Source organism: Lissotriton helveticus, chromosome 1_1 (assembly GCF_964261635.1).
Source record: "Lissotriton helveticus chromosome 1_1, aLisHel1.1, whole genome shotgun sequence".
Lineage (NCBI taxonomy): Eukaryota > Metazoa > Chordata > Amphibia > Caudata > Salamandridae > Lissotriton > Lissotriton helveticus.
Genome location: NC_136057.1, coordinates 40,880,355 through 40,908,337, shown reverse-complemented (window position 1 = coordinate 40,908,337; position 27,983 = coordinate 40,880,355). Strand labels below are relative to the sequence as shown.

Genomic DNA, 27,983 nt, shown 5'->3' with positions numbered 1-27,983 from the left:
GTAAATAAATAAATAATACCCTATTTTTGACTAGACTTATAGCATAACAGATAGCTCAATAAATAAGAGTCAAGATTCGAGGTAGTAGGAGTTTCTGCAGGTTTATTACAGCATAAGGACAGGATCAGGACAACCTGCATGGGAACAGGACAATAAGGCCCGACAGGACAACTGGGGCCCAGCAGCTGCCGGGGCTTGGTCTGGGATGAGCGCGCTAACATTTAATAACAAAACATTGACTTATATACATAGCGCAAACACATAGCATTACATTGCAGTAGGCGTAACAGTGGGTGGAGCAGAAGGCGTGACGCGTAGCAGTCGCGAGAGATAACAGAAATAAGAGGTGTAACTGGGAGTATACATAGACATGTGATGCAAACGTAACAGAATATGTCATGAATGGGCAGAAACATTGGAGGGGGCTACCTAAGGAGCCGGGACCTCTAACCTAATGGTGCGCGAAAACTAGCAATGACGTGTTACTAGGAGAAGCTGGGGGCTACGAACTCTGTGCTAGGAGCAGAGACTAGAGTCTGGAGGGTCGGAGCGACATGTACCTAAACCCTATCTGGTATCTAATGTTTAGGGAACATGTTGATATAAACTAGAAGTCATGAGGGGAGAGGCTAACCTGATTTCTAAGACTGGACCATGCATTATTCTACATGTAGTGCGTGAAGAATATTAAATGACCATTAAATACAGTATTTTTCTAACGTGGAGACGAGAAGGCTAGACAATGACGGAAACTATTGATGCAGTTCAGTAGCTTAGGAATGCAGAGGAGGAGGACTGAACTGATAGCAGGAACTATAACATACTTTTGGCAGACTCAGAGGCAGAGCCGGGGTGCACCGGGCACTGCAAGGCAGGAAGTAAGTGAAGGGTCGAGGATACAGGTGGGGGCTGTATCGCTCCTCAGCGAGGCTTTCAGGAGACAGGAGCTGAATCTGTGGTCCGGGCCCTTTTGAGGCCTGGAAACGGAGACTTTATAATTGAATAACGTGCACACTGAGAAACGTGGCAACATTACTTACATAGGCCTGATATTCGTAGTATTCACGAGGACTGGAAACTATCATACTAGAGGTGGACAAAACTGTAATTGCGTCTTTAATCGGACATGGGGAATAACATATGCATATTGATCATGCACACATAACATATGATGGATGAGGCGTAGGGACACAGAACATGGCAAAATTTACTTTTCCACATTCCCTCCTTGTCACTACGTTTCCATCAGGAAACATCAATATTCATGATACCGTCTATCATTTCATACAGTACCATTTGCTCGTCTCGAATTGTCTTGGTACGGGATTTAGAACAGGGCTTGGGACGGGGAATACAAGAGGTAGCACACATGCTGCAAATCGCAGGGCCACATTGTATACAGAGGCAGCAGCTAAATATGATCGCTACTGCAATACCTAGAAAGGACAGGACTTTCCAACCCCATGCGGAAATTATATTCCAGAACCAACCGGACCATGTCCAGGTGCCTGGATCTTGGTGTAACAGATGGGCAATTTTATGGAGTCTGGTTATAGCTGAATAAACAGACGGCGCGTTATTTGGAATGAAAATACAACAACTGGATCCGAGAACTCTACAGGCCCCGCCCCTATCGGCCAGTATGACGTCAAGGACGAGACGATTCTGTAAAACGACAATTCTCATAAAGGATTGCTCTTCAGTTAAGTTACCTAGAGCGGAGGCAGTCTCATCTACTACTGCTTCAAGGGTTCTTGTTAACCTACGAATGAGTTTACTATTTACAACTGTACCTAAATAAGGGAAAACACCTTTATCTATATCAATGAATTGCTCTGCGGCGGTTTCAGTATAATCGACAATCGGGAGATTTCTCTTGTGTCTAGTGTGTACTAAGAAAGAATTCCTATGATAGTCAGGTGGGGCTAGAAAAACAGGTGGCAGTAGGAAAGCAATGTAACAGGTTCCCTCCCAATCGAGGGGCAGACGGACATATGCAGTTTGACCACAAATAAAATAAGAATGACGTGAAGCTTTGAAAATAGATTTCCCACTGTCACTATACTTGATAACAGTAGTACATTCACTATGACCTATATGTACAGAACCATAACTACGGACACATAATTCGCCTTTGACTGGTAGTACTGAAATAGCGGGTGAGTCTGGAGTAGTATCAGACTGAACATTCAGAACCATGAAATTCGACGAATAATTTCCTAAATTATATACTTCGTTTTCTAAATCTAAACCTGTTCTGTGGGGGAGACCTTGCTTGTCTGGGAAACATGTACTGTTAAGAAAAGACATATCTGTTGAGGATGACGTTAACGTGGACCATGCTCCACACGAACCATTGTGTGAGAATGGATAAGGAAAGAGTGGCAGAACTCCCTTCGGTGTCTGGAAAGGGGGGAGTCGACCACACACCCAACAATTAGTGGCATTGCTGGTCTGGTGTGAATAATGTAACATACGGATAAATGTGTTATTACGCATTGCGAGGCGGTATGAATATTCGTGAGGAGGCAGATCACTAAACGTGTGCTCTACTGTAGCATGAGCAGACATATTTACATGAGGAACTGGAAAACACAGGAAAAGTGCGTAGCTGGTGCAGGAAATCATTATGCTAAGAAATAATATGAAACTCAGAAAAACGATACATTTGATTGAGCTTTGACTGACTCTCTCACTATGGGGGTCTATTTTATACATGTCAGAAACAGTCTAACCGTTTCACCTAGGGGAGGACTTATACAATCAAACTGGCTGACTTATTAGACCTGAGCTTTAACTTATACTCCTGTTGCGGAGTTTTCTCTAACAAGGGAGGGGTTGTAATAATGTCTTGTGCGGGACAGTCCTTTAAAACAATGTTCTGGCAATCCTTCGAATCCTGGGAAATGTTCTTGGAAATGTTTTTGAAGACTGGTTTCGGTCCTTTGAAAAGTTTTACATGAGAAAGGTGGACCCACCCCTTCCTGCCTTCCAACTTGACGGCAGTTCGGGTGGTCAAGAGGACCTGACGTGGCTCCTTCCAACGTGGTTCCAGCGGACTTGATCTGTCGAAATTTCTGATCATCACAAGGGACCCTGGAACGATCTCGTGCGGTGCCACCTCGGTATTGTCTGGGAATGCGGCGGCAACCTGTGAACGACATGAGTTGAGGGCAGACATCAAGGAAGCTAGGTAATCTGTCAGCATATTACATGAAACATCGGTAATACTTCGGGGTCTAGGAGTACCCCACATATTAGGGGGGCGGCCGAAAACGACCTCATACGGGGACAGACCTGATCTGGAATGTGCGACCATGCGCATATAAAATAGAGCGACTGGCAAAGCTACTAACCAGTCCACACCCTTGTCTTTACAAACTTTTGCTATACGGATTTTCAGAGTCTGATTATGCCTTTCGACTAGTCCAGCTGCTTCTGGATGGCGTACACAATGGAACTTCCACTGGTACCCTAACAACAGGGACACGTGTTTCATGAGTTCAGATGAGAATGGCTGGCCGTTATCAGAATATACGACTCTAGGGAGTCCATATCTAGGGAAGAATTCACGAACCAACTGCTTGGCAGTGGTCGCGGCTGTGTAATCTGGGACTGGATATGCTTCTGTCCATCTGGACAAAGCGCATACAACTACAAGGACATACTTGAAACCTCGACATCGCTCCATTTGAATATAATCCATCTGGAGGACCTCAAAAGGGTGGTCAGGGGGCTGGAAACCACCTTGTTCCACCGGGACACTTTTACCTGGATTAAACTGACAACATATCATACAGGTACGGACTTTCTGCTTGGCTGCAGCTCGTAAATGCTTGTTGAACCAAATGTTCTGGATACTGTCTAACATAGCTTTTTCTCCTAAATGTGCTGGACTATGTGCGGTATTGATAATGACTTGAACCATAGAATCGGGGAGAAACCATGTGGCTCTACCCTTCGTTAACCATCCTTGATCTGTCTGGATCCCTCCTTGTACAGACCATTTCTTGATTTCATCGGGAGTAGCATGTAACTGGATATCTATGACATCTTGAGTAGGGTCCTTAACTATCATGCATGTAGTCAGATCTGGAATATGTGTCATATTAACTGGTATGTCTGGAGTCTGTGCTGTAAGCTTGGCTGTGCGGTCTGCTAGATCATTACCTTGGGAAATAATGTCTGTAACTTTCGTATGTGCTTTGCACTTCATGATAGCAATAGATGTCGGTAAATGTATGGCATCTAACAGGGCTTGAATAAGGAGACCATGCTGAATCTTGGTTCCATGAGAAGTCATAAAACCTCTCTCCTGCCAGAGCACTCCGAAGTCGTGTACAACTCCAAATGCGTAACGTGAATCTGTGTAAACATTAACCTTCAGGTTCTTGGCATGTATACAGGCTTGTGTCAGAGCGACTAGCTCTGCTGCTTGAGCGGACAGAGTATCAATACGGCGTGTTTCAATAACTTCAGTGTCAGTAGTCACTGCATACGCGGCGACTAGTTCTCCTGTACTAGTTCTCATACATGAACCATCCACATAAAGTGTCAGGTCAGGATCTGGTAACGGAATATCTGTCAGGTCTTGTCTTGGCTTTGTCGTAATGTTAACTACTTCCACACAATCATGTGTGTCTGGATTTGAACTAACTGATGGTAACAGTGTAGCAGGATTCAGGACGTTGCAGCGTCTAATTTCTATGTGTGGCTGGAACAGTGTCAATTCATAACCTGTTAAACGTGCAATTGTCAAGTGCTGAGTTTGGGTTCGGTTTAAAAGAACTTCTACTGAATGTGGGACTTGTACTGTCAGGGAGTGTCCTAAAACTATAGAATCACTTTGTCTGATAGCTAGTGCTGTGGCTGCAACTGACTTGAGGCACGCAGGCAACGCCTGGGCGACTGGATCTAATGTGCTCGAAAAATAAGCACAGGGCTTGTATTGACCTGCTTGATCTTGTGTGAGAACAGATAATGCTGTACCTTTGCGTTCTGTAACGAAAAGTGTAAAAGGCTTACTGTAGTTCGGTGTAGCTAGAACTGGAGCTTGACATAGGGCTTTCTTTAACTCGTTGAAACTAAGTGTATGGTCAGATGTCCAAGGGAGGACAGTCGATACGGCTGCCTCCTGTGTCGTTAACTGTATCAGTGGCTTGGCTAGAAATGCATACTGGGGAATCCATTGTCTACAATAAGAAGTAAGGCCGATAAAGGCACGTACCTCCTTCTGGGTTCTGGGCTGGGGAAGACTCGCTATTAACTGGATACGGTCGGGTGTCAACTGCCTACCCCTCTTGGACAGCAAGTGTCCTAAGTATACCACTTGCTGGACACAGAATTGAAGCTTCGAAGGTGACACCTTGTGCCCCATCTCGGCAAGGAAATACAAAACTGTAAGTGATGCACGCTCGCAGTCACGTTCAGAACGGGCTGTGATCAGTAGATCATCGACATACTGGAGCAGGGCAGTGTCAGTTGGCATGTGAATGTTGTCTAGTTGTCTCTTGAGTGCTTGACTGTAAATACTAGGGCTTTCTGTGAAACCTTGAGGAGCGCGTGTAAACATATAGCTCCTTCCATTTAAACAAAATCCGAAAAGAAACTGGCTGTCTGGATGAATTGGAACACTAAAAAATGCATTCTTGAGGTCAATAACAGTGAAAAACATGGCTTCGGAATCAATGGCTGTTAACAGGGAAGAAATGTCTGGGACAACTGGGTACTGAGGAATAATACATTTATTAAGCTCTCGTAAATCAATCACTAATCGATATACTGGGGGTGCATTTGGATCAGTACGTTTCATGACTGGAATGATCGGAGAATTGCATACATTGGAGTCAGTTTCTACAACTACTCCTTGAGCCATGAGCTCGTCAATAATTTTGGATAAGGCTGTTACAGCCTCAGGTGGCAATCTGTACTGCCTGATTCGTGGTAACACTACACCTGGTTTGAGAGTCACACGATAGGGTGTGATTTGCATGTAACCTACATCAGTTGGACCTTGCGCCCATAAATGCTGCGGAACATTAGACAATCTTGAATCAAAATCTCGTAATACATAGTGACCCTTAAAGTCACGTAGGAACAGACGTATTCCCTCTGGGGAACAGCAAATAACTGCACCTAATTCTTTCAATGTCTTAATGCCTAATAGATTTTCTGGACATGACTTAGTAAGTAACAGATCAGTAGTACGGGACAATGGACCTACTTCTAGAGTAACTGGCTTTGATATCTCAGTAACTATGGGTTTTCCTGAAAATCCAAGGGAAACATTTCTTGAGCCTGAGAGCGGAGCCCCTGGAACTTCGGCGTGACTAATTGTGGTCCTACTTGCCCCTGTATCGATCAAAAACTTTCTGTCTTTCCCTAATACTTGACTATGAACATAGGGACCTTCTTGGTCTACAGGTATCTCGATGAGAGGCAAGCCTACCTCCCTCTCTAGGCTGTTTCATGAATATGACTGGTACTCTGGATACTCGGACTGTGCATACTGGTACATCTGCGATGTAACGTGCTGTGTTGCAGCAATAGGCTGCGGTACTGTAACTGTCTGTGGTGCATTCTGTGACTGAGGAGTCTGTGAAACTTGTTCTTGTCTCGGCGGACGTGGTCTTTCTTTAGTCTTACCAGTAGCTATGTTGTGTTTCAGAACTGCACACTCGTTTATAAAATGACCTGGCTGTTTACAATAATTGCAGTTCCCTTTAACGGGAGCCGCAGGATGACTGGCTTGATTCGGACCCCTCTTCTGACTGTCTTGAGGAACAGATTGTGCAACTAGCACTTTCATTTTCGTGTCTTTCATACGTTTTCTTTCGTGTTCTTGCTCTTCTCTGATTCTATTCTGGTGATACTGGAGCATCTGGAGCATCTGGGACGGAGTATTTGCTTGCCAGGTGCTTTCGACTTTCAGAACTCGGTTTTTAATTTGTGGACTTGAATTCTCGACTAATTTAGTAACGAAAAGATGAGGGTATGACTCACTACTTGTCTTGAGACCACTGTTAATACTGAAACATTTCTCAAATCTAGAATAAAAATCACTAATGTCTTCATCTTGTTTCTGTTTACAGGCTGAGATTGCATCCCAGTCTTCTTTCCTAGTTGTCAATAATCTGGGTAAAACTTGAATCAGTAATTCTGGTAACTCTTTACATTTATCTCCAAGACCGGTACCTGGTACTCGTGCCTTGTCTTCAGCTTCTAGAGCTGTCCAATCGATCTTTTTCTCTCCCACCTCCCATTCTTTTTCCTTTAACTTTTCATACACCCCTGCGGGTAGCAGGACCTTTAACATTTTAATGATATCTGGGTAAGTGTATTCTCCCATACGGAGCATGTCTTTTAATTCTCTATGGAACCCCGCTGGATCTTTGTCATGACAGGGGATTAATTTCTTCATTTCAAGAAGTTCCATCTTTGATATCGGAGTGTATACAAACACTCGTTGCATTACGCCACCCGCCCCTTGGACTGGGTGGACTTCTCGTAGCGGATTCTGTCTGTCTATGTAGAATGGTTTACTTTCTGGGGGTGAAACATGAACAAAATGCGGGTTCAGGAACGTTCTATACTTGTGGCGCTGTTCTAGAATGACACTAATTAAATCGGTACCTAGACCTCTCCATCTGTACTGGAGTAACTCGTTCAGGATATCGTGTAACGGACCTGGATCAGAATGTTGACCCTCATACAGGGTAATGAGGTGCTGGATCATATACATACCCACCAGTCGTTGCTCGGCTGGGGGCAGTTTCAGAAACATTTGTGCCACTATTTCGTCTGGAAAAGTGGTAGAATCAGTAATCCATCGGACTGCTGATCGGGCTAGTTCTTGTTCGTGCATGGTACTTAATTCGCTATAACCGACTCGTGATTTCAGGATGTGATCGGTAGCTTGAAATACTTGTTCTAGAGAGCCTCGTTCTGGTGCTGGATGATGAAAAATAGACTTAGGTTCTGGACGTAAATGGCGATCTGGAAATCTGGATTTTCCTACATACGCTATTCTGGCGGGATTCTCGTCTTCCTCTTCAGGATCAGAGATACTTTCTTTCTCGCTTACTTGTGCTGCTTTACGCTGTTCGTGTAACCTTATTATTTCTTTACGAATTTTCTTGTACATACTTTCCATGGCACTAATGGTCTTGTGCTTACCCTCGGCTATATTATCACTCCACCTTGTTAGGATTCTCATTTCGGCGGGATCTTTAGACGGGTAATCTTGTTCTCTTATTAGACAATTGATCAGGAACTTTAATATCATGAGCTGAATCTCGGCTTTCCTTTGAGACATAATCTCGCTTATACTTTCTGGATCATCCCCTGTACGGATGAAACGATATATTCTGTCTAGATCTTCTTTCATATTTGGTAAGGTGACTAGATACTCGGTCACCCTCCTTACACGTACGGAATATAAAACCATATTATACTCGCCTGGGACTGCGTCATAGACACATTCAGCAAGGGCTTGTCTGATTTCTGTAACAGACTTATTACTTTTAGGAGTACGCTGTGATGCTTGAGCATGTAATTCGAGTGCTGACAAACGCTTGTGAGGCGGCGGGGTTTGAGGAGGACCTCCTCCTGCGGCCCCTATACTAGAATCGTCGACTGACATTCTTCGTGCTTGCAGAGTCGGTAATTGTAACGTGGGCTGAACTTGTATGGCAGGCTGACCCGGGGGTACCGTAACAGGTACTCCGGTGTCTGGAGGAACGGGAAGTGCCTGATTTACAGGGACAGGTGGAGCGCGAACTGGATTTGCATATTCTGGAACTGTGTCGTCCAAATAGGACGAAATAAAAATATCAGCTGCGGTCGGTTTGTGACGTAGCTTGGTCGGAACTAATGGTGGCGGGAAATTACTGGGTGCCTCTGGGGTCGCTTTTGGCAAGCCTTCGGCAAGGAGAGGATACATACCCTTAATAAGGGCATGCCTCTGTCTGTCTGACTGTTCGGCTTTGACTTGTTCACCTATCTCGATTAATTCTCTTTCTTGGGCTCGTTCTTGGGATTCTCTACTTAACTCTGACTTTCTGACTTCCTTTTCCGTTCTTCTATGCGCTTCCTTACGCCATAACTCGATGGCATCTTTCTGTGACTGTCTGGCTTTCTTTTTCCATAATGCTTCTTCTACTCGCATGGCACATTCGGCATCCCATGTACCCGATACGGGCCATCTATACTTTTCTTCTAACTGTTTGGTATACTCTACCCATAAATCTAGATACAATATGGCGCTTATGCCATGTTTCTGATACATAAAGTGACCTGGACTGTCCCTAGGCGGGACAGGAACTGCTGCTTCCAGCAGACCCTTTCTAGTTTTTAACTGACGTAACTTGGAAAAGAGCGGCATTCTAAACTTGAATCGGAACACAATACAATACACGAAAAACAATAACAATTGGGAAAACAATTCAGGCATACCACGACGTTGAAAATACATTAAACAACATTATAAATAACAGTTCGAACAGAATACTACCTGAAAATACTGAAAACAGAAACAGAACAGAATTCTCGAGAACGGAACAGACTAGAGTTACTGGATGCACTGCTGTAACAGTACGGAACATACCGGTCCCATAAAGGAACGCATCAAGACCCGTATCCACCTAGGTGAACACTTCGTTTGTGGGCTTGGGTACCACCAACCCACGGACCAGAGTCAATTTAGACTGACCCTGTCTAGACACTACCCCAGCAATGGTACTCACCGGGCAGCACGGAACGGAAGGCCTCGGACGGGACTGGACTACGACGACGAACTTCGGACTTCGGACTTCAGTTACGGGTGGGCCTCCGGATACCTCGGACCTTGGACTCTCGGCTTGGGCTCTGGTCGGGACTCGCCGCGTTCCTCCACCGTCTCGTTCGGATGCTGGACCGCCTCCTCCGTCTCCTCCGTGGGTCTGAGGGATACTTGGAGCAGAAATATCTGCCAGTGCACGGTATGGTTCCGTCACGACTGCAGAGGGTCAGGGGGTCGGCGTGGCTTCACCGACGCGTGGGGAAAGGGCAAGTCCCTATTCGGGCGCCATTATGTGGTAAATAAATAAATAATACCCTATTTTTGACTAGACTTATAGCATAACAGATAGCTCAATAAATAAGAGTCAAGATTCGAGGTAGTAGGAGTTTCTGCAGGTTTATTACAGCATAAGGACAGGATCAGGACAACCTGCATGGGAACAGGACAATAAGGCCCGACAGGACAACTGGGGCCCAGCAGCTGCCGGGGCTTGGTCTGGGATGAGCGCGCTAACATTTAATAACAAAACATTGACTTATATACATAGCGCAAACACATAGCATTACATTGCAGTAGGCGTAACAGTGGGTGGAGCAGAAGGCGTGACGCGTAGCAGTCGCGAGAGATAACAGAAATAAGAGGTGTAACTGGGAGTATACATAGACATGTGATGCAAACGTAACAGAATATGTCATGAATGGGCAGAAACATTGGAGGGGGCTACCTAAGGAGCCGGGACCTCTAACCTAATGGTGCGCGAAAACTAGCAATGACGTGTTACTAGGAGAAGCTGGGGGCTACGAACTCTGTGCTAGGAGCAGAGACTAGAGTCTGGAGGGTCGGAGCGACATGTACCTAAACCCTATCTGGTATCTAATGTTTAGGGAACATGTTGATATAAACTAGAAGTCATGAGGGGAGAGGCTAACCTGATTTCTAAGACTGGACCATGCATTATTCTACATGTAGTGCGTGAAGAATATTAAATGACCATTAAATACAGTATTTTTCTAACGTGGAGACGAGAAGGCTAGACAATGACGGAAACTATTGATGCAGTTCAGTAGCTTAGGAATGCAGAGGAGGAGGACTGAACTGATAGCAGGAACTATAACATACTTTTGGCAGACTCAGAGGCAGAGCCGGGGTGCACCGGGCACTGCAAGGCAGGAAGTAAGTGAAGGGTCGAGGATACAGGTGGGGGCTGTATCGCTCCTCAGCGAGGCTTTCAGGAGACAGGAGCTGAATCTGTGGTCCGGGCCCTTTTGAGGCCTGGAAACGGAGACTTTATAATTGAATAACGTGCACACTGAGAAACGTGGCAACATTACTTACATAGGCCTGATATTCGTAGTATTCACGAGGACTGGAAACTATCATACTAGAGGTGGACACAACTGTAATTGCGTCTTTAATCGGACATGGGGAATAACATATGCATATTGATCATGCACACATAACATATGATGGATGAGGCGTAGGGACACAGAACATGGCAAAATTTACTTTTCCACATGAGAGTAAAGGAAGAGAAGAGGCCCAGGTCACACAGAGTGTCAGTGACAGAGCTACTGCCAGACTGAGAGTAAAGGAAGAGAAGAGGCCCAGGTCACACAGAGTGTCAGTGACAGAGCTAGTGCCAGACTGAGAGTAAAGGAAGAGAAGAGGCCCAGGTCACACAGAGTGTCAGTGACAGAGCTAGAGCCAGGCTGAGAGTAAAGGAAGAGACGAGGCCCAGGTCACACAGAGTGGCAGTGACAGAGCTAGTGCCAGACTGAGAGTAAAGGAAGAGACGAGGCCCAGGTCACACAGAGTGTCAGTGACAGAGCTAGAGCCAGACTGAGAGTAAAGGAAGAGAAGAGGCCCAAGTCACAGAGAGTGTTAGTGACAGAGCTAGAGCCAGACTGAGAGTAAAGAAAGAGACGAGGCCCAGGTCACACAGAGTGTCAGAGACGGAGCTAGAGCCAGACTGAGAGTAAAGGAAGAGACGAAGCCCAGGTCACACACAGTGTCAGAGACAGAGCTAGAGCCAGACTGAGAGTAAAGGAAGAGAAGAAGCCCAGGTCACACAGAGTGTCAGTGACAGAGCTAGTGCCAGACTGAGAGTAAAGGAAGAGAAGAGGCCCAGGTCACACAGAGTGTCAGTGACAGAGCTAGTGCCAGACTGAGAGTAAAGGAAGAGAAGAGGCCCAGGTCACACAGAGTGTCAGTGACAGACCTAGTGCCAGACTGAGAGTAAAGGAAGAAGCCCAGGTCACACAGAGTGTCAGTGACAGAGCTGGTGTCAGACTGAGAGTAAAGGAAGAGACGAGGCCCAAGTCACACAGAGTGTCAGTGACAGAGCTAGAGCCAGACTGAGAGTAAAGGAGGAGACGAAGCCCAGGTCACACAGAGTGTCAGAGACGGAGCTAGAGCCAGACTGAGAGAAAAGGAAGAGACGAGGCCCAGGTCACACAGAGTGTCAGTGACAGAGCTAGAGCCAGACTGAGAGTAAAGCAAGAGAAGAGGCCCAGGTCACACAGAGTGTCAGTGACAGAGCTAGAGCCAGACTGAGAGTAAAGGAAGAGACGAGGCCCAGGTCACACAGAGTGTCAGTGACAGAGCTAGTTCCAGACTGAGAGTAAAGGAAGAGAAGAGGCCCAGGTCACACAGAGTGTCAGTGACAGAGCTAGTTCCAGACTGAGAGTAAAGGAAGAGAAGAGGCCCAGGTCTTACAGAGTGTCAGTGACTGAGATAGAGCCAGACTGAGAGTAAAGGAAGAGACGAGGTCCAGGTCACACAGAGTGTCAGTGACAGAGCTAGAGCCAGACTGAGAGTAAAGGAAGAGACGACCCCCAGGTCACACAGAGTGTCAGTGACAGAGCTAGTTCCAGACTGAGAGTAAAGGAAGAGAAGAGGCCCAGGTCACACAGAGTGTCAGTGACAGAGCTAGAGGCAGACTGAGAGTAAAGGAAGAGACGAGGCCCAGGTCACACAGAGTGTCAGTAACAGAGCTAGAGGCAGACTGAGAGTAAAGGAGGAGACGAGGCCCAGGTCACACAGAGTGTCAGTGAAAGGGCTAGTTCCAGACAGAGAGTAAAGGAAGAGAAGAGGCCCAGGTCACACAGAGTGTCAGTGACAGAGCTAGAGGCAGACTGAGAGTAAAGGAGGAGAAGAGGCCCAGGTCACACAGAGTGTCAGTGACAGAGCTAGTTCCAGCCTGGGAGTAAAGGAAGAGAGTAGAAGAGGCCCAGGTCACACAGTGTGTCAGTGACAGAGCTAGAGCCAGACTGAGAGTAAAGGAAGAGACGAAGCCCAGGTCACACAGAGTGTCAGTGACAGAGCTAGTGCCAGACTGAGAGTAAAGGAAGAGACGAGGCCCAGGTCACACAGAGTGTCAGTGACAGAGCTAGTTCCAGCCTGGGAGTAAAGGAAGAGAGTAGAAGAGGCCCAGGTCACACAGTGTGTCAGTGACAGAGCTAGAGCCAGACTGAGAGTAAAGGAAGAGACGAGGCCCAGGTCACACAGAGTGTCAGAGACGGAGCTAGAGCCAGACTGAGAGTAAAGGAAGAGACGAGGCCCAGGTCACACAAAGTGTCAGTGACAGAGCTAGAGCCAGACTGAGAGTAAAGGAGGAGAAGAGCCCAGGTCACACAGAGTGTCAGTGACAGAGCTAGTGCCAGACAGAGAGTAAAGGAAGAGACGAGGCCGAGGTCACACAGAGTGTCAGTGACAGAGCTAGTGCCAGACTGAGAGTAAAGGAAGAGACGAGGCTCAGGTCACACAGAGTGTCAGTGACAGAGCTAGTGCCAGACAGAAAGTAAAGGAAGAGACGAGGCCCAGGTCACACAGAGTGTCAGTGACAGAGTTGGTGTCAGACGGAGGCACATAGGAGAGAAGGGAGGCCCAGGTCACACAGAGTGTCAGTGACAGAGCTAAAGCCAGACTGAGAGTAAAGGAAGAGACGAGGCCCAGGTCACACAGAGTGTCAGTGACAGAGCTAGTGCCAGACTGAGAGTAAAGGAAGAGACGAGGCCCAGGTCACACAGAGTGTCAGTGACAGAGCTAGTGCCAGACTGAGAATAAAGGAAGAGACGAGGCCCGGGTCACACAGAGTGTCAGTGACAGACCTAGAACCAGACTGAGAGTAAAGGAAGAGACGAGGCTCAGGTCACACAGAGTGTCAGTGACAGAGCTAGTGCCAGACAGAAAGTAAAGGAAGAGACGAGGCCCAGGTCACACAGAGTGTCAGTGACAGAGTTGGTGTCAGACGGAGGCACATAGGAGAGAAGGGAGGCCCAGGTCACACAGAGTGTCAGTGACAGAGCTAAAGCCAGACTGAGAGTAAAGGAAGAGACGAGGCCCAGGTCACACAGAGTGTCAGTGACAGAGCTGGTGCCAGACTGAGAGTAAAGGAAGACAAGAGGCCCAGGTCACACAGAGTGTCAGTGACAGAGCTAGTGCCAGACTGAGAGTAAAGGAAGAGAAGAGGCCCAGGTCACACAGAGTGTCAGTGACAGACCTAGAACCAGACTGAGAGTAAAGGAAGAGACGAGGCTCAGGTCACACAGAGTGTCAGTGACAGACCTAGTGCCAGACTGAGAGTAAAGGAAGAAGCCCAGGTCACACAGAGAGTCAGTGACAGATCTAGAGCCAGACTGAGAGTAAAGGAAGAGACGAGGCCCAGGTCACACAGAGTGTCAGTGACAGATCTAGGGCCAGACTGAGAGTAAAGGAAGAGAAGAGCCCCAGGTCACACAGAGTGTCAGTGACAGAGCTAGTGCCAGACTGAGAGTAAAGGAAGAGAAGAGGCCCAGGTCACACAGAGTGTCAGTGACAGACCTAGTGCCAGACTGAGAGTAAAGGAAGAAGCCCAGGTCACACAGAGTGTCAGTGACAGAGCTGGTGTCAGACTGAGAGTAAAGGAAGAGACGAGGCCCAAGTCACACAGAGTGTCAGTGACAGAGCTAGAGCCAGACTGAGAGTAAAGGAGGAGACGAAGCCCAGGTCACACAGAGTGTCAGAGACGGAGCTAGAGCCAGACTGAGAGTAAAGGAAGAGACGAAGCCCAGGTCACACACAGTGTCAGAGACAGAGCTAGAGCCAGACTGAGAGTAAAGGAAGAGAAGAAGCCCAGGTCACACAGAGTGTCAGTGACAGAGCTAGTGCCAGACTGAGAGTAAAGGAAGAGAAGAGGCCCAGGTCACACAGAGTGTCAGTGACAGAGCTAGTGCCAGACTGAGAGTAAAGGAAGAGAAGAGGCCCAGGTCACACAGAGTGTCAGTGACAGAGCTAGTGCCAGACTGAGAGTAAAGGAAGAGAAGAGGCCCAGGTCACACAGAGTGTCAGTGACAGAGCTAGAGCCAGGCTGAGAGTAAAGGAAGAGACGAGGCCCAGGTCACACAGAGTGTCAGTGACAGAGCTAGTGCCAGACTGAGAGTAAAGGAAGAGACGAGGCCCAGGTCACACAGAGTGTCAGTGACAGAGCTAGAGCCAGACTGAGAGTAAAGGAAGAGAAGAGGCCCAAGTCACAGAGAGTGTTAGTGACAGAGCTAGAGCCAGACTGAGAGTAAAGAAAGAGACGAGGCCCAGGTCACACAGAGTGTCAGAGACGGAGCTAGAGCCAGACTGAGAGTAAAGGAAGAGACGAAGCCCAGGTCACACACAGTGTCAGAGACAGAGCTAGAGCCAGACTGAGAGTAAAGGAAGAGAAGAAGCCCAGGTCACACAGAGTGTCAGTGACAGAGCTAGTGCCAGACTGAGAGTAAAGGAAGAGAAGAGGCCCAGGTCACACAGAGTGTCAGTGACAGAGCTAGTGCCAGACTGAGAGTAAAGGAAGAGAAGAGGCCCAGGTCACACAGAGTGTCAGTGACAGACCTAGTGCCAGACTGAGAGTAAAGGAAGAAGCCCAGGTCACACAGAGTGTCAGTGACAGAGCTGGTGTCAGACTGAGAGTAAAGGAAGAGACGAGGCCCAAGTCACACAGAGTGTCAGTGACAGAGCTAGAGCCAGACTGAGAGTAAAGGAGGAGACGAAGCCCAGGTCACACAGAGTGTCAGAGACGGAGCTAGAGCCAGACTGAGAGTAAAGGAAGAGACGAAGCCCAGGTCACACACAGTGTCAGAGACAGAGCTAGAGCCAGACTGAGAGTAAAGGAAGAGAAGAAGCCCAGGTCACACAGAGTGTCAGTGACAGAGCTAGTGCCAGACTGAGAGTAAAGGAAGAGAAGAGGCCCAGGTCACACAGAGTGTCAGTGACAGAGCTAGTGCCAGACTGAGAGTAAAGGAAGAGAAGAGGCCCAGGTCACACAGAGTGTCAGTGACAGAGCTAGTGCCAGACTGAGAGTAAAGGAAGAGAAGAGGCCCAGGTCACACAGAGTGTCAGTGACAGAGCTAGAGCCAGGCTGAGAGTAAAGGAAGAGACGAGGCCCAGGTCACACAGAGTGTCAGTGACAGAGCTAGTGCCAGACTGAGAGTAAAGGAAGAGACGAGGCCCAGGTCACACAGAGTGTCAGTGACAGAGCTAGAGGCAGACTGAGAGTAAAGGAAGAGAAGAGGCCCAGGTCACACAGAGTGTCAGTGACAGACCTAGTGCCAGACTGAGAGTAAAGGAAGAAGCCCAGGTCACACAGAGTGTCAGTGACAGAGCTGGTGTCAGACTGAGAGTAAAGGAAGAGACGAGGCCCAAGTCACACAGAGTGTCAGTGACAGAGCTAGAGCCAGACTGAGAGTAAAGGAAGAGACGAAGCCCAGGTCACACAGAGTGTCAGAGACGGAGCTAGAGCCAGACTGAGAGTAAAGGAAGAGACGAAGCCCAGGTCACACAGAGTGTCAGAGACAGAGCTAGAGCCAGACTGAGAGTAAAGGAAGAGAAGAAGCCCAGGTCACACAGAGTGTCAGTGACAGAGCTAGTGCCAGACTGAGAGTAAAGGAAGAGAAGAGGCCCAGGTCACACAGAGTGTCAGTGACAGAGCTAGAGGCAGACTGAGAGTAAAGGAAGAGAAGAGGCCCAGGTCACACAGAGTGTCAGTGACAGAGCTAAAGCCAGACTGAGAGTAAAGGAAGAGACGAGGCCCAGGTCACACAGAGTGTCAGTGACAGAGCTGGTGCCAGACTGAGAGTAAAGGAAGAAGCCCAGGTCACACAGAGTGTCAGTGACAGAGCTGGTGTCAGACTGAGAGTAAAGGAAGAGACGAGGCCCAAGTCACACAGAGTGTCAGTGACAGAGCTAGAGCCAGACTGAGAGTAAAGGAAGAGATGAGGCCCAGGTCACACAGTGTGTCAGTGACAGAGCTAGAGCCAGACTGAGAGTAAAGGAAGAGATGAGGCCAAGGTCACACAGAGTGTCAGTGACAGAGCTAGTGCCAGACTGAGATTAAAGGAAGAGAAGAGGCCCAGATCACACAGAGTGTCAGTGACAGAGCTAGAACCAGACTGAGAGTAAAGGAAGAGAGTAGAAGAAGCCCAGGTCACACAGAGTGTCAGTGACAGAGCTAGAGGCAGACTGAGAGTAAAGGAAGAGAAGAGGCCCAAGTCACACAGAGTGTCAGTGACAGAGCTAGAGGCAGACTGAGAGTAAAGGAAGAGAAGAGGCCCCGGTCACACAGAGTGTCAGTCACAGAGCTAGAGGCAGACTGAGAGTAAAGGAAGAGAAGAGGCCCAGGTCACACAGAGTGTCAGTGACAGAGCTAGGGCCAGACTGAGAGTAAAGGAAGAGAAGAGGCCCAGGTCACACAGAGTGTCAGTGACAGAGCTGGTGCCAGACTGAGAGTAAAGGAAGAGAAGAGGCCCAGGTCACACAGAGTGTCAGTGACAGAGCTAGTGCCAGACTGAGAGTAAAGGAAGAGAAGAGGCTTAGGTCACACAGAGTGTCAGTGACAGAGCTAGAGCCAGACTGAGAGTAAAGGAAGAGAAGAGGCCCAGGTCACACAGAGTGTCAGTGACAGATCTAGGGCCAGACTGAGAGTAAAGGAAGAGAAGAGCCCTAGGTCACACAGAGTGTCAGTGACAGAGCTAGTGCCAGACTGAGAGTAAAGGAAGAGAAGAGGCCCAGGTCACACAGAGTGTCAGTGACAGACCTAGTGCCAGTCTGAGAGTAAAGGAAGAAGCCCAGGTCACACAGAGTGTCAGTGACAGAGCTGGTGTCAGACTGAGAGTAAAGGAAGAGACGAGGCCCAAGTCACACAGAGTGTCAGTGACAGAGCTAGAGCCAGACTGAGAGTAAAGGAAGAGACGAAGCCCAGGTCACACAGAGTGTCAGAGACGGAGCTAGAGCCAGACTGAGAGTAAAGGAAGAGACGAAGCCCAGGTCACACAGAGTGTCAGAGACAGAGCTAGAGCCAGACTGAGAGTAAAGGAAGAGAAGAAGCCCAGGTCACACAGAGTGTCAGTGACAGAGCTAGTGCCAGACTGAGAGTAAAGGAAGAGAAGAGGCCCAGGTCACACAGAGTGTCAGTGACAGAGCTAGAGGCAGACTGAGAGTAAAGGAAGAGAAGAGGCCCAGGTCACACAGAGTGACAGTGACAGAGCTAGTGCCAGGCTGAGAGTAAAGGAAGAGAAGAGGCCCAGGTCACACAGAGCGTCAGTGACAGAGCTAGTGCCAGACTGAGAGTAAAGGAGGAGAAGAGGCCCAGGTCACACAGAGTGTCAGTGACAGAGCTAGAGCCAGACAGAAAGTAAAGGAAGAGACGAGGCCCAGGTCACACAGATTGTCAGTGACAGAGCTAGTGCCAGACAGAAAGTAAAGGAAGAGACGAGGCCCAGGTCACACACAGTGTCAGTGACAGAGTTGGTGTCAGACGGAGGCACATAGGAGAGAAGGGAGGCCCAGGTCACACAGAGTGTCAGTGACAGAGCTAAAGCCAGACTGAGAGTAAAGGAAGAGACGAGGCCCAGGTCACACAGAGTGTCAGTGACAGAGCTGGTGCCAGACTGAGAGTAAAGGAAGAAGCCCAGGTCACACAGAGTGTCAGTGACAGAGCTGGTGTCAGACTGAGAGTAAAGGAAGAGAAGAGGCCCAGGTCACACAGAGTGTCAGTGACAGAGCTAGTGCCAGACTGAGAGTAAAGGAAGAGAAGAGGCCCAGGTCACACAGAGTGACAGTGACAGAGCTAGTGCCAGACTGAGAGTAAAGGAAGAGATGAGGCCCAGGTCACACAGTGTGTCAGTGACAGAGCTAGAGCCAGACTGAGAGTAAAGGAAGAGATGAGGCCCAGGTCACACAGTGTGTCAGTGACAGAGCTAGAGCCAGACTGAGAGTAAAGGAAGAGATGAGGCCAAGGTCACACAGAGTGTCAGTGACAGAGCTAGAGCCAGACTGAGAGTAAAGGAAGAGACGAGCCCCAGGTCACACAGAGTGTCAGTGACAGAGCTAGTGCCAGACAGAAAGTAAAGGAAGAGACGAGGCCCAGGTCACACAGAGTGTCAGTGACAGAGCTAGTGCCAGACAGAAAGTAAAGGAAGAGACGAGGCCCAGGTCACACAGAGTGTCAGTGACAGAGCTAGTGCCAGACTGAGAGTAGAGGAAGAGAAGAGATCCAGGTCACACAGAGTGTCAGTGACAGAGCTGGTGTCAGATGGAGGCACACAGAAGAGAAGGGAGGCAGTCAATGTGTCAGTGGCAGAGTTAGAATCAGACTGAGGAGCATTTTAAACAAAAAGTTGGTGCACAGAGCTGTGCCAAATTTGGCAGCGCCGCGCTCTGACATTTCCAAAACACAGGGATGCACCATATTTACAACAATACAGAGCACCCCCGTGTTTTTCCTAGTGCTGGTGCTAAAATTAGCTGCCTACCGCCAACGCATGCACCCTTGAGCCATAGTGCAAGGGGGTCTGTGTTGCAGGGAATGATTGTTCGTGTGCAGAAGGTGTCCCTTCCTGAACATAAACAATCCCTTTTGGCAATTTGTTACTTCAATGTGTGCGGCAGAATGCAGCACACATAGAAAAAACAAAAACGAGGAGAAATCAAAGCATTTCTCCTTGTTTCGCCATTCTAACGTCTTCTCTCGCACGGCGTTAGTTTTTGACACTGCGTCAGATTTACGCAACCTTGTAAATCTGGGACAGCGTCAATAAGCAATGGGTGCAGTGAAATGCCCACAGTAACAAGCATTGCATGCGCCTTTCATGATGCGTGTAAAGGGTCCGTATTTACAAGGCGGCATTAATCCACAAAAAGTGGCTTAACACTGCTTTGTAAATATGAAGAAGTGTATAGCGCCAGCAGATTGCACTAAAAGTGATGTTCTGGTGGCGCTATCTCCTTGTAAATATACCGCACAGTGTCAGGCATAGTTTCTAGTGATAGAAAGTATTAGTGACAGAGCTGGTGTAAAACGGAGGGAAAACGTACAGAAGGAACAGGGCCAATGGTTTAAAAGAAGGCAGCCTAATGGAACGTAAAGGAATGCTACATACGCTGCATAGAAGGACATAAGAGGCATTTACATCTTCTAATAAATCAGGTTGACTGATTCCGTCGGGGGCCTCTACGCACCTTGAACTACGTCCGAGTTACTCGTAACAGCGGCTTATCAAGGACTGTCTGTCTTCGAACTTGTTCTGTGATATCGTAAAGGAATCTGAAAAATATTCACTGATGTCAATTTGATATTACTCGAATCAAGAGACCTTACGGCCCCCCACGTAGCTACATTACGGCATTCTTGATTAGTACCTGTACCACCATATCGGTACTATCCGTCTTCGTTATTCATACTCTACATCGTACTGACATTGGACAAAATATCTTTTGAACTTTGCCCTGACGAAGCTCCCATGGTTGGGGAGCGAAACGCGTTGGCTGTCTTGTGCTCTTTGAAAAAAAGAAAATGAAAGATAAATCTATTTTTGCAAATTCTGGTCTCCTGCAATTTACTTTGCAATTTGGTGCTGCCTCCACTTTTTCTTCAATCTTCTAATAAATCAAGTAAGCCTTGAAAAATCAATTGTTTGTGTAGAACATGGGTTGGTTGCATACATTTACTCTTACATTTTCAAACGAAAAATTGAAAAACAAATCTGCTGTAGGAACCGGATGGTTAGGGTTGGTTGAGAGAGGTCGCATCCTTGATGTTCGCTGGGACGAAGTGTCCTGGCTCCCCGCTGGCTTCTGAGCCAAGCAGCAATACTTCCCTGTTATGTTAAAATCACTTATTAAGTGCATTTACACCAGACGGTTTCATGACCCTAGAACTGGACTATTACCACGGAGAGCTTTAAAAATAGTGCAACCCAACTTGAAGGCACTGGGAACCAGTGGAGGCTTTTCATAAGTGGCCTAACGTGGTGCCACTTGTGTTGGTGAAAAATCAACCTGGCAGCTTGGTTCTGAACCAATTGAAGGCGTCTCAGTTGCTACGCAGGGATGCCTACATATAATGAGTTGGCATAGTCCAGTCGGGAGATTACCAAGGCTAAAATGACTCGAGTCAGAGCTTCTCTACTCAAGAATCTGCTAATCTTCTTTATTCTCTGCAACTGGAAAAAGCGGGCACAGACAACTGAGCTGATCTGGGCTTTCATGGACAGGCCATTGCTGATTTGCATATGGCCATGTCTGAACTGGGGTGGCAGAGTGGGCTAAAGAACGGTGATGGATTAAACCCAGATCTTTTGACTGGGTGTGAGTGTTTGATTGGTTCAGATGCTCCGTCCATCACCACCCCCTTTTGTACCGCTTTGGCCGCCATAAGTGTGGCAGGGTATGCTTAGACGTGAGTCCCTTGCTCACTTTGCCACTGGATTCAAGCAAGCCTGGCTGAAGACGGCTGAAATGCCAGAAACCGGTCCTCGGAAGCTTGTTTCCGGTACAGGGAAGGCATGGCTTGGCAGTTCGGGCTGGACTGTTCCCATGAGGTACAGGGTCAGACTGATTTGCATATGGCCATGTCTGAACTGGGGTTGCAGAGTGGGCTAAAGAACGATGATGGATTAAACCCAGATCTGTTGACTGGGGGTGAGTGTTTGATTGATTCAGATGCTCCGTCCAGCACCACCCCTTTTGTACCGCTTTCTATACCCAAGCTTTTGGTGGAACCTGCCGGCCTAGGAGAATTGGCCAGTGAGTGGGCCAGAAGTTGGAGTTCCACGGATTGGCAGACCCACCCGTGAGGATCAGCTCGGTTTTGTCAGGATGTCGAACACCAGTTGCAAATCATCGGCATAGTTAAAGGTTCCAACCTTTCTTTCGCTCAAGGAGCAAATTAAAGGAAGTAGGTACAGGTTAAAAAGAAGCGGGGAGAGAGAGGAGCCCTGGGGGACCCCACAAGTCATTTCCCTCTTATGAGATGAAAAGTTGGTGAGACGCACTGCTTGAAACCTCAGATAGATACATATAGAACAACTGACCGAAGCACCGATACAACTGAAAACAAGCAGGCTTTTAAGATCTAACAATAAGAACTAACAAGAACTTGCTCAGCTTTAGGAAGCAACTGAAAACGTATCTGTTCTCCTGAATTCAGCTTGTTCCTCACTCAGGTCATCTGTTAGCGCTGGGAAACCCATGTTTGAGTAGCCATGCGCTTTATAATGCCCATGAAATGAAATGAAAATGAAGACTTAAAAGTAATTTAGACAAGAATTCCATAAGTGAAAGTCCACAAAATTAAGTGGAACCTGAATTAGGGAGCAAAGACTATGAAAAAAACAATAATGTTTATTGAATCAAAAATCAACTTTAGAAAAGCAAACTTATTCAAAGAAATGTGCTGAATGTTGTTCACAAATAGAGCTGCAAAGAGCAACAGGCATTCGTTTTTACGTTTTAGACCAGTGTGCATCTTTTCCAGAACAGTTTTGCTTATTTGTAGCAGAAGAGTTCTTCCTCAACAGGACCTCGATGACATACTCCCAGCATTCAGGGATGGTCCTTTGAACACCAGGCCGAGGTTTCCATTTGCAGTGACTCAGCATGACTCCATATCATGTCCATCCCTGAGACCTCAGAGCCTTCTGGTCCATCCCTGAGACCTCAGAGCCTTCAGGTCCATCCCTGAGACCTCAGAGCCTTCAGGTCCATCCCTGAGACCTCAGAGCCTTCAGATCCATCCCTGAGACCTCAGAGCCTTCAGATCCATCCCTGAGACCTCAGAGCCTTCAGGTCCATCCCTGAGACCTCAGAGACTTCAGATCCATCCCTGAGACCTCAGAGCCTTCAGATCCACCCCTGAGACCTCAGAGCCTCAGATCCATCCCTGAGACCTCAGAGCCTTCAGATCCATCCCTGAGAACTCAGAGCCTTCAGGTCCATCCCTGAGACCTCAGAGCCTTGAGGTCCACCCCTGAGACCTCAGAGCCTTCAGGTCCATCCCTGAGACCTCAGAGCCTTCAGGTCCATCCCTGAGACCTCAGAGCCTTCAGGTCTGTCCCTGAGACCTCAGAGCCTTCAGGTCCAACCCTGAGACCTCAGAGCCTCAGATCCATCCCTGAGACCTCAGGGCCTTCAGGTCCATCCCTGAGACCTCAGAGCCTTCAGGTCCACCCTGAGACCTCAGAGCCTTCAGATCCATCCCTGAGACCTCAGAGCCTTCAGGTCCATCCCTGAGACCTCAGAGCCTTCAGGTCCATCCCTGAGACCTCAGAGCCTTCAGGTCTGTCCCTGAGACCTCAGAGCCTTCAGGTCCATCCCTGAGACCTCAGAGCCTTCAGATCCATCCCTGAGACCTCAGAGCCTTCAGGTCCATCCCTGAGACCTCAGAGCCTTCAGGTCTGTCCCTGAGACCTCAGAGCCTTCAGGTCTGTCCCTGAGACCTCAGAGCCTTCAGGTCTGTCCCTGATTCTCACATTACCCTCTCTGCTTGTCACCATGTCTTGCATGAATGTATGACGTTACAACGAATTCCGTTGCAACGCATGCCTTTACCACGCATGCGTTACAACGGAATTCGTTTACCACGCATAACATTTACCTCGTTTGCCTGCGTGGTGACGTCATACGTCGTTAAGAGAAAGCGGAAGTTTATTTTCCGTTTTCTCTTAAACGACGCTGATTAAATACATAACCCGACGTGACTTCAGGTGAGTTTTTTTTGGGGGGGGGGGGGAGACCACCCCAAGCCCCCCTTTTTTTACTTTTTACCTTTACCACCTATACCTTTACTACAAACCTCGTAGTAAAGGTATGCGTGGTAAAGGCTTTCGTGGTAACCACGCATGCGTTGTACTGCATGCCTGGTTAACGATTTCGTGGAAACGGCTTCGTTGTAATGGCCGTTTCCCGTCTTGCATGACACTAGGGCTCAGTCCCAACCAATGCCCAGACCAGAAACACCACAGCACTAGACCATCTGTCAATGTGTCGGTCATGATACTCTAGGCCCGCCTTCCTCCTGCACACATCAGCAACACCCCTGCACCGGCATTTTCCAAAAAAGCATCCTGATGTCCTGCACGCCCCAGAGCCAGCATGACAACGCCTCGCGCAGCCGTCACAGCCCTCCTCATCCTAGTAGTATAGAAGTAGACGGACAGCCGCCATCAACCAATAGGCATGTAGTCAACTTCAACACACCGGTCTGGTCAAATAGACCCAAAGAATGAACATTGAACCATACAGGACACATGCACTCTCCAAGCAGCAAGACGTGCGCCGTACAAGACCATTGGCCTAGCAACCACACACGCCCCGCACCAATGCTCACGTCATCAGAGCCTGGTCCACCTAGACGGAAGTGGTGCCGGTCAGGGCGGAGGGACATCAGCACAGCGGTGTGTGGGTCTATGTGCCAATAAACTTGGGGGCCAGGGATTCCTGGCACCTCGGATGTGGGCTCAGGTCACCCACCAGCACATTGTCTGCAAAGAAATCTAGAGAGAATGTACAAGGGAATCCAAAAAAGTTAGAAGAAACATTAAAAAGTAATAAATTGAGACATAAATATAATATCTGAGTAGGGAAGGCAGGAAGGAAGGGAGCAGACACTTATTCTCACCCTGTTTCTCTCTTATGGGGAGGCTGGGCAGAGAATGGTGCCCTGAATCAAGACACAAGGAAATCTGTACGTCTCAGACAACCGAGGTGTTGGTGGGAAGATAGCTGGGTCTGGCTTACAGGGACCGTCATGACATAGGGATATTTAGATCATTGCAATGTAGGATATTTAGACCATCGTGATGCAAGGAGTTTTTAGACCGTCGTGATGCAAGGATATTTAGAACATCATCATGCAAGAAAATTTAGACCATTGTGAGGCAAGGGTATTTAGACCATCATGATGAAAGAAAATTTAGACCATCGTGATGAAAGAAAATTTAGACCATCGTGATGCAAGGGTATTTAGACCATCTTGACTCAAGGATATTTAGACCATCATGATGAAAGAAAATTTAGACCATCGTGATGAAAGAAAATTTAGACCATCGTGATGCAAGGGTATTTAGACCATCTTGACTCAAGGATATTTAGACCATCATGATGAAAGAAAATTTAGACCATCGTGAGGCAAGGATATTTAGACCATCATGATGCAGGAAAATTTAGACCATCGTGAGGCAAGGATATTTAGACCATCGTGATGAAAGAAAATTTAGACCATCGTGATGCAAGGGTATTTAGACCATCATGATGCAGGAAAATTTAGACCATCGTGAGGCAAGGATATTTAGACCATCATGATGAAAGAAAATTTAGACCATCGTGAGGCAAGGATATTTAGACCATCATGATGCAGGAAAATTTAGACCATCGTGAGGCAAGGATATTTAGACCATCGTGATGAAAGAAAATTTAGACCATCGTGATGCAAGGGTATTTAGACCATCGTGATGCAAGGGTATTTAGACCATCATGATGAAAGAAAATTTAGACCATCGTGATGCAAGGGTATTTAGACCATCTTGACTCAAGGATATTTAGACCATCATGATGCAAGAAAATTTAGACCATCGTGAGGCAAGGATATTTAGACCATCATGATGAAAGAAAATTTAGACCATCGTGATGCAAGGGTATTTAGACCATCGTGATGCAAGGGTATTTAGACCATCGTGACTCAAAGATATTTAGACCATCTTGACTCAAGGATATTTAGACCATCATGATGCAAGGATATTTAGACCATCGTGATGAAAGAAAATTTAGACCATCGTGAGGCAAGGATATTTAGACCATCATGATGAAAGAAAATGTATACCATCGTGATGCAAGGGTATTTAGACCATCATGATGAAAGAAAATTTAGACCATCGTGATGCAAGGGTATTTAGACCATCTTGACTCAAGGATATTTAGACCATCATGATGCAAGAAAATTTAGACCATCGTGAGGCAAGGATATTTAGACCATCATGATGAAAGAAAATTTAGACCATCGTGATGCAAGGGTATTTAGACCATCGTGATGCAAGGGTATTTAGACCATCGTGATGCAAGGGTATTTAGACCATCTACACTCAAGGATATTTAGACCATCTTGACTCAAGGATATTTAGACCATCATGATGCAAGGATATTTAGACCATCGTGATGAAAGAAAATGTAGACCATCGTGAGGCAAGGATATTTAGACCATCATGATGCAAGAAAATTTAGACCATCGTGAGGCAAGGATATTTAGACCATCATGATGAAAGAAAATTTAGACCATCGTGATGCAAGGGTATTTAGTCCATCGTGATGCAAGGGTATTTAGACCATCGTGATGCAAGGGTATTTAGACCATCATGACTCAAGGATATTTAGACCATCTTGACTCAAGGATATTTAGACCATCATGATGCAAGAAAATTTAGACCATCGTGATGCAAGGGTATTTAGACCATCGTGATGCAAGGGTATTTAGACCATCATGACTCAAGGATATTTAGACCATCTTGACTCAAGGATATTTAGACCATCATGACTCAAGGATATTTAGACCATCTTGACTCAAGGATATTTAGACCATCTTGACTCAAGGATATTTAGACCATCGTGATGAAAGAAAATTTAGACCATCGTGATGCAAGGGTATTTAGACCATCGTGATGCAAGGGTATTTAGACCATCGTGATGCAAGGGTATTTAGACCATCATGACTCAAGGATATTTAGACCATCTTGACTCAAGGATATTTAGACCATCGTGATGAAAGAAAATTTAGACCATCGTGATGCAAGGGTATTTAGACCATCGTGATGCAAGGGTATTTAGACCATCTTGACTCAAGGATATTTAGACCATCATGATGCAAGAAAATTTAGACCATCGTGAGGCAAGGATATTTAGACCATCATGATGAAAGAAAATTTAGACCATCGTGATGCAAGGGTATTTAGACCATCGTGATGCAAGGGTATTTAGACCATCGTGATGCAAGGGTATTTAGACCATCATGACTCAAGGATATTTAGACCATCTTGACTCAAGGATATTTAGACCATCTTGACTCAAGGATATTTAGACCATCGCGATGCAAGGATATTTAGACCATTGTAACACAGGAACATTTAGAAGCAAGTGACACTAGAAGAGAGGAGGCCCCTGCATTCCCGGACAGTGTATATTGTTATCTTGAGTTACGGATTGAGGAGAGGTATGCAGGATGTATCATGGCATAGGTGCATGGGACAGGTAGAGGGGGTTGTAGTAAAGCAGTGCATAGAGAAGAGAAGAGGGAGAGAGATGCGAAAAAGAGAAATATTTGCAGAGGTGAGATAAAGATACCGAGAAGTTGGGCAGGGAGCATGGGGGAGGAACAGTGTGCAGAGGTTTGTCAAGGCAGGAAATGTGAAAGCCGCACGTATGGATTATGCCTTTCCCTTGTACATTGTGCAAAACGACTTAAGAGTGCTCCACAAAATCTTTTTTCACAAGCCCCGTAGCAGTATATGGAAGCCCTGACATGAGTATTTAATGCCATTGTTGTCTCTTCTGGTCGTACAGGCTTTCTGTGTGTGATGAAGACAAGTTTGGTCGCAACGACTTCATTGGAGAGGTACGGGTTCCATTGAAGAAGCTTACACCCAATCAGACGAAGGCTTTCAACATCTGCCTGGAGAAGCCACTATTGGTAAGAGACCAAACACATTGCTACCCATCTGCTCAGCACTGCTTTAGACCTCTCTACAGCCGCACTCCTCCACACCGCTCATCTTAACACCATCAGTGTCATCAATGCTTCTCACCTCTTTCTACTCACGGGGCCCGATTCACAGAATGAACTTAAGACTCAATCCTAAACTTACTACTATTTTGGTATTCACAGAATGCACATACTACTTCTGGCATTCACAGAAGTTAG

The 27,983-nt window shown here is 47.2% G+C and overlaps 1 protein-coding gene across 1 annotated transcript in view; it reads left to right on the top strand.

Annotated features, from left to right (window-relative positions):
- LOC144820579 (double C2-like domain-containing protein beta) overlaps nucleotides 1–27,983 on the top strand; it is a 546,929-nt gene that overhangs the window by 489,018 nt on the left and 29,928 nt on the right. Inside the window, exon 5 of the mRNA XM_078677947.1 lies at nucleotides 27,626–27,752. Within this exon, the coding sequence (XP_078534073.1) occupies nucleotides 27,626–27,752 (127 nt within the window). The remainder of the gene's footprint in view (nucleotides 1–27,625; nucleotides 27,753–27,983) is intronic.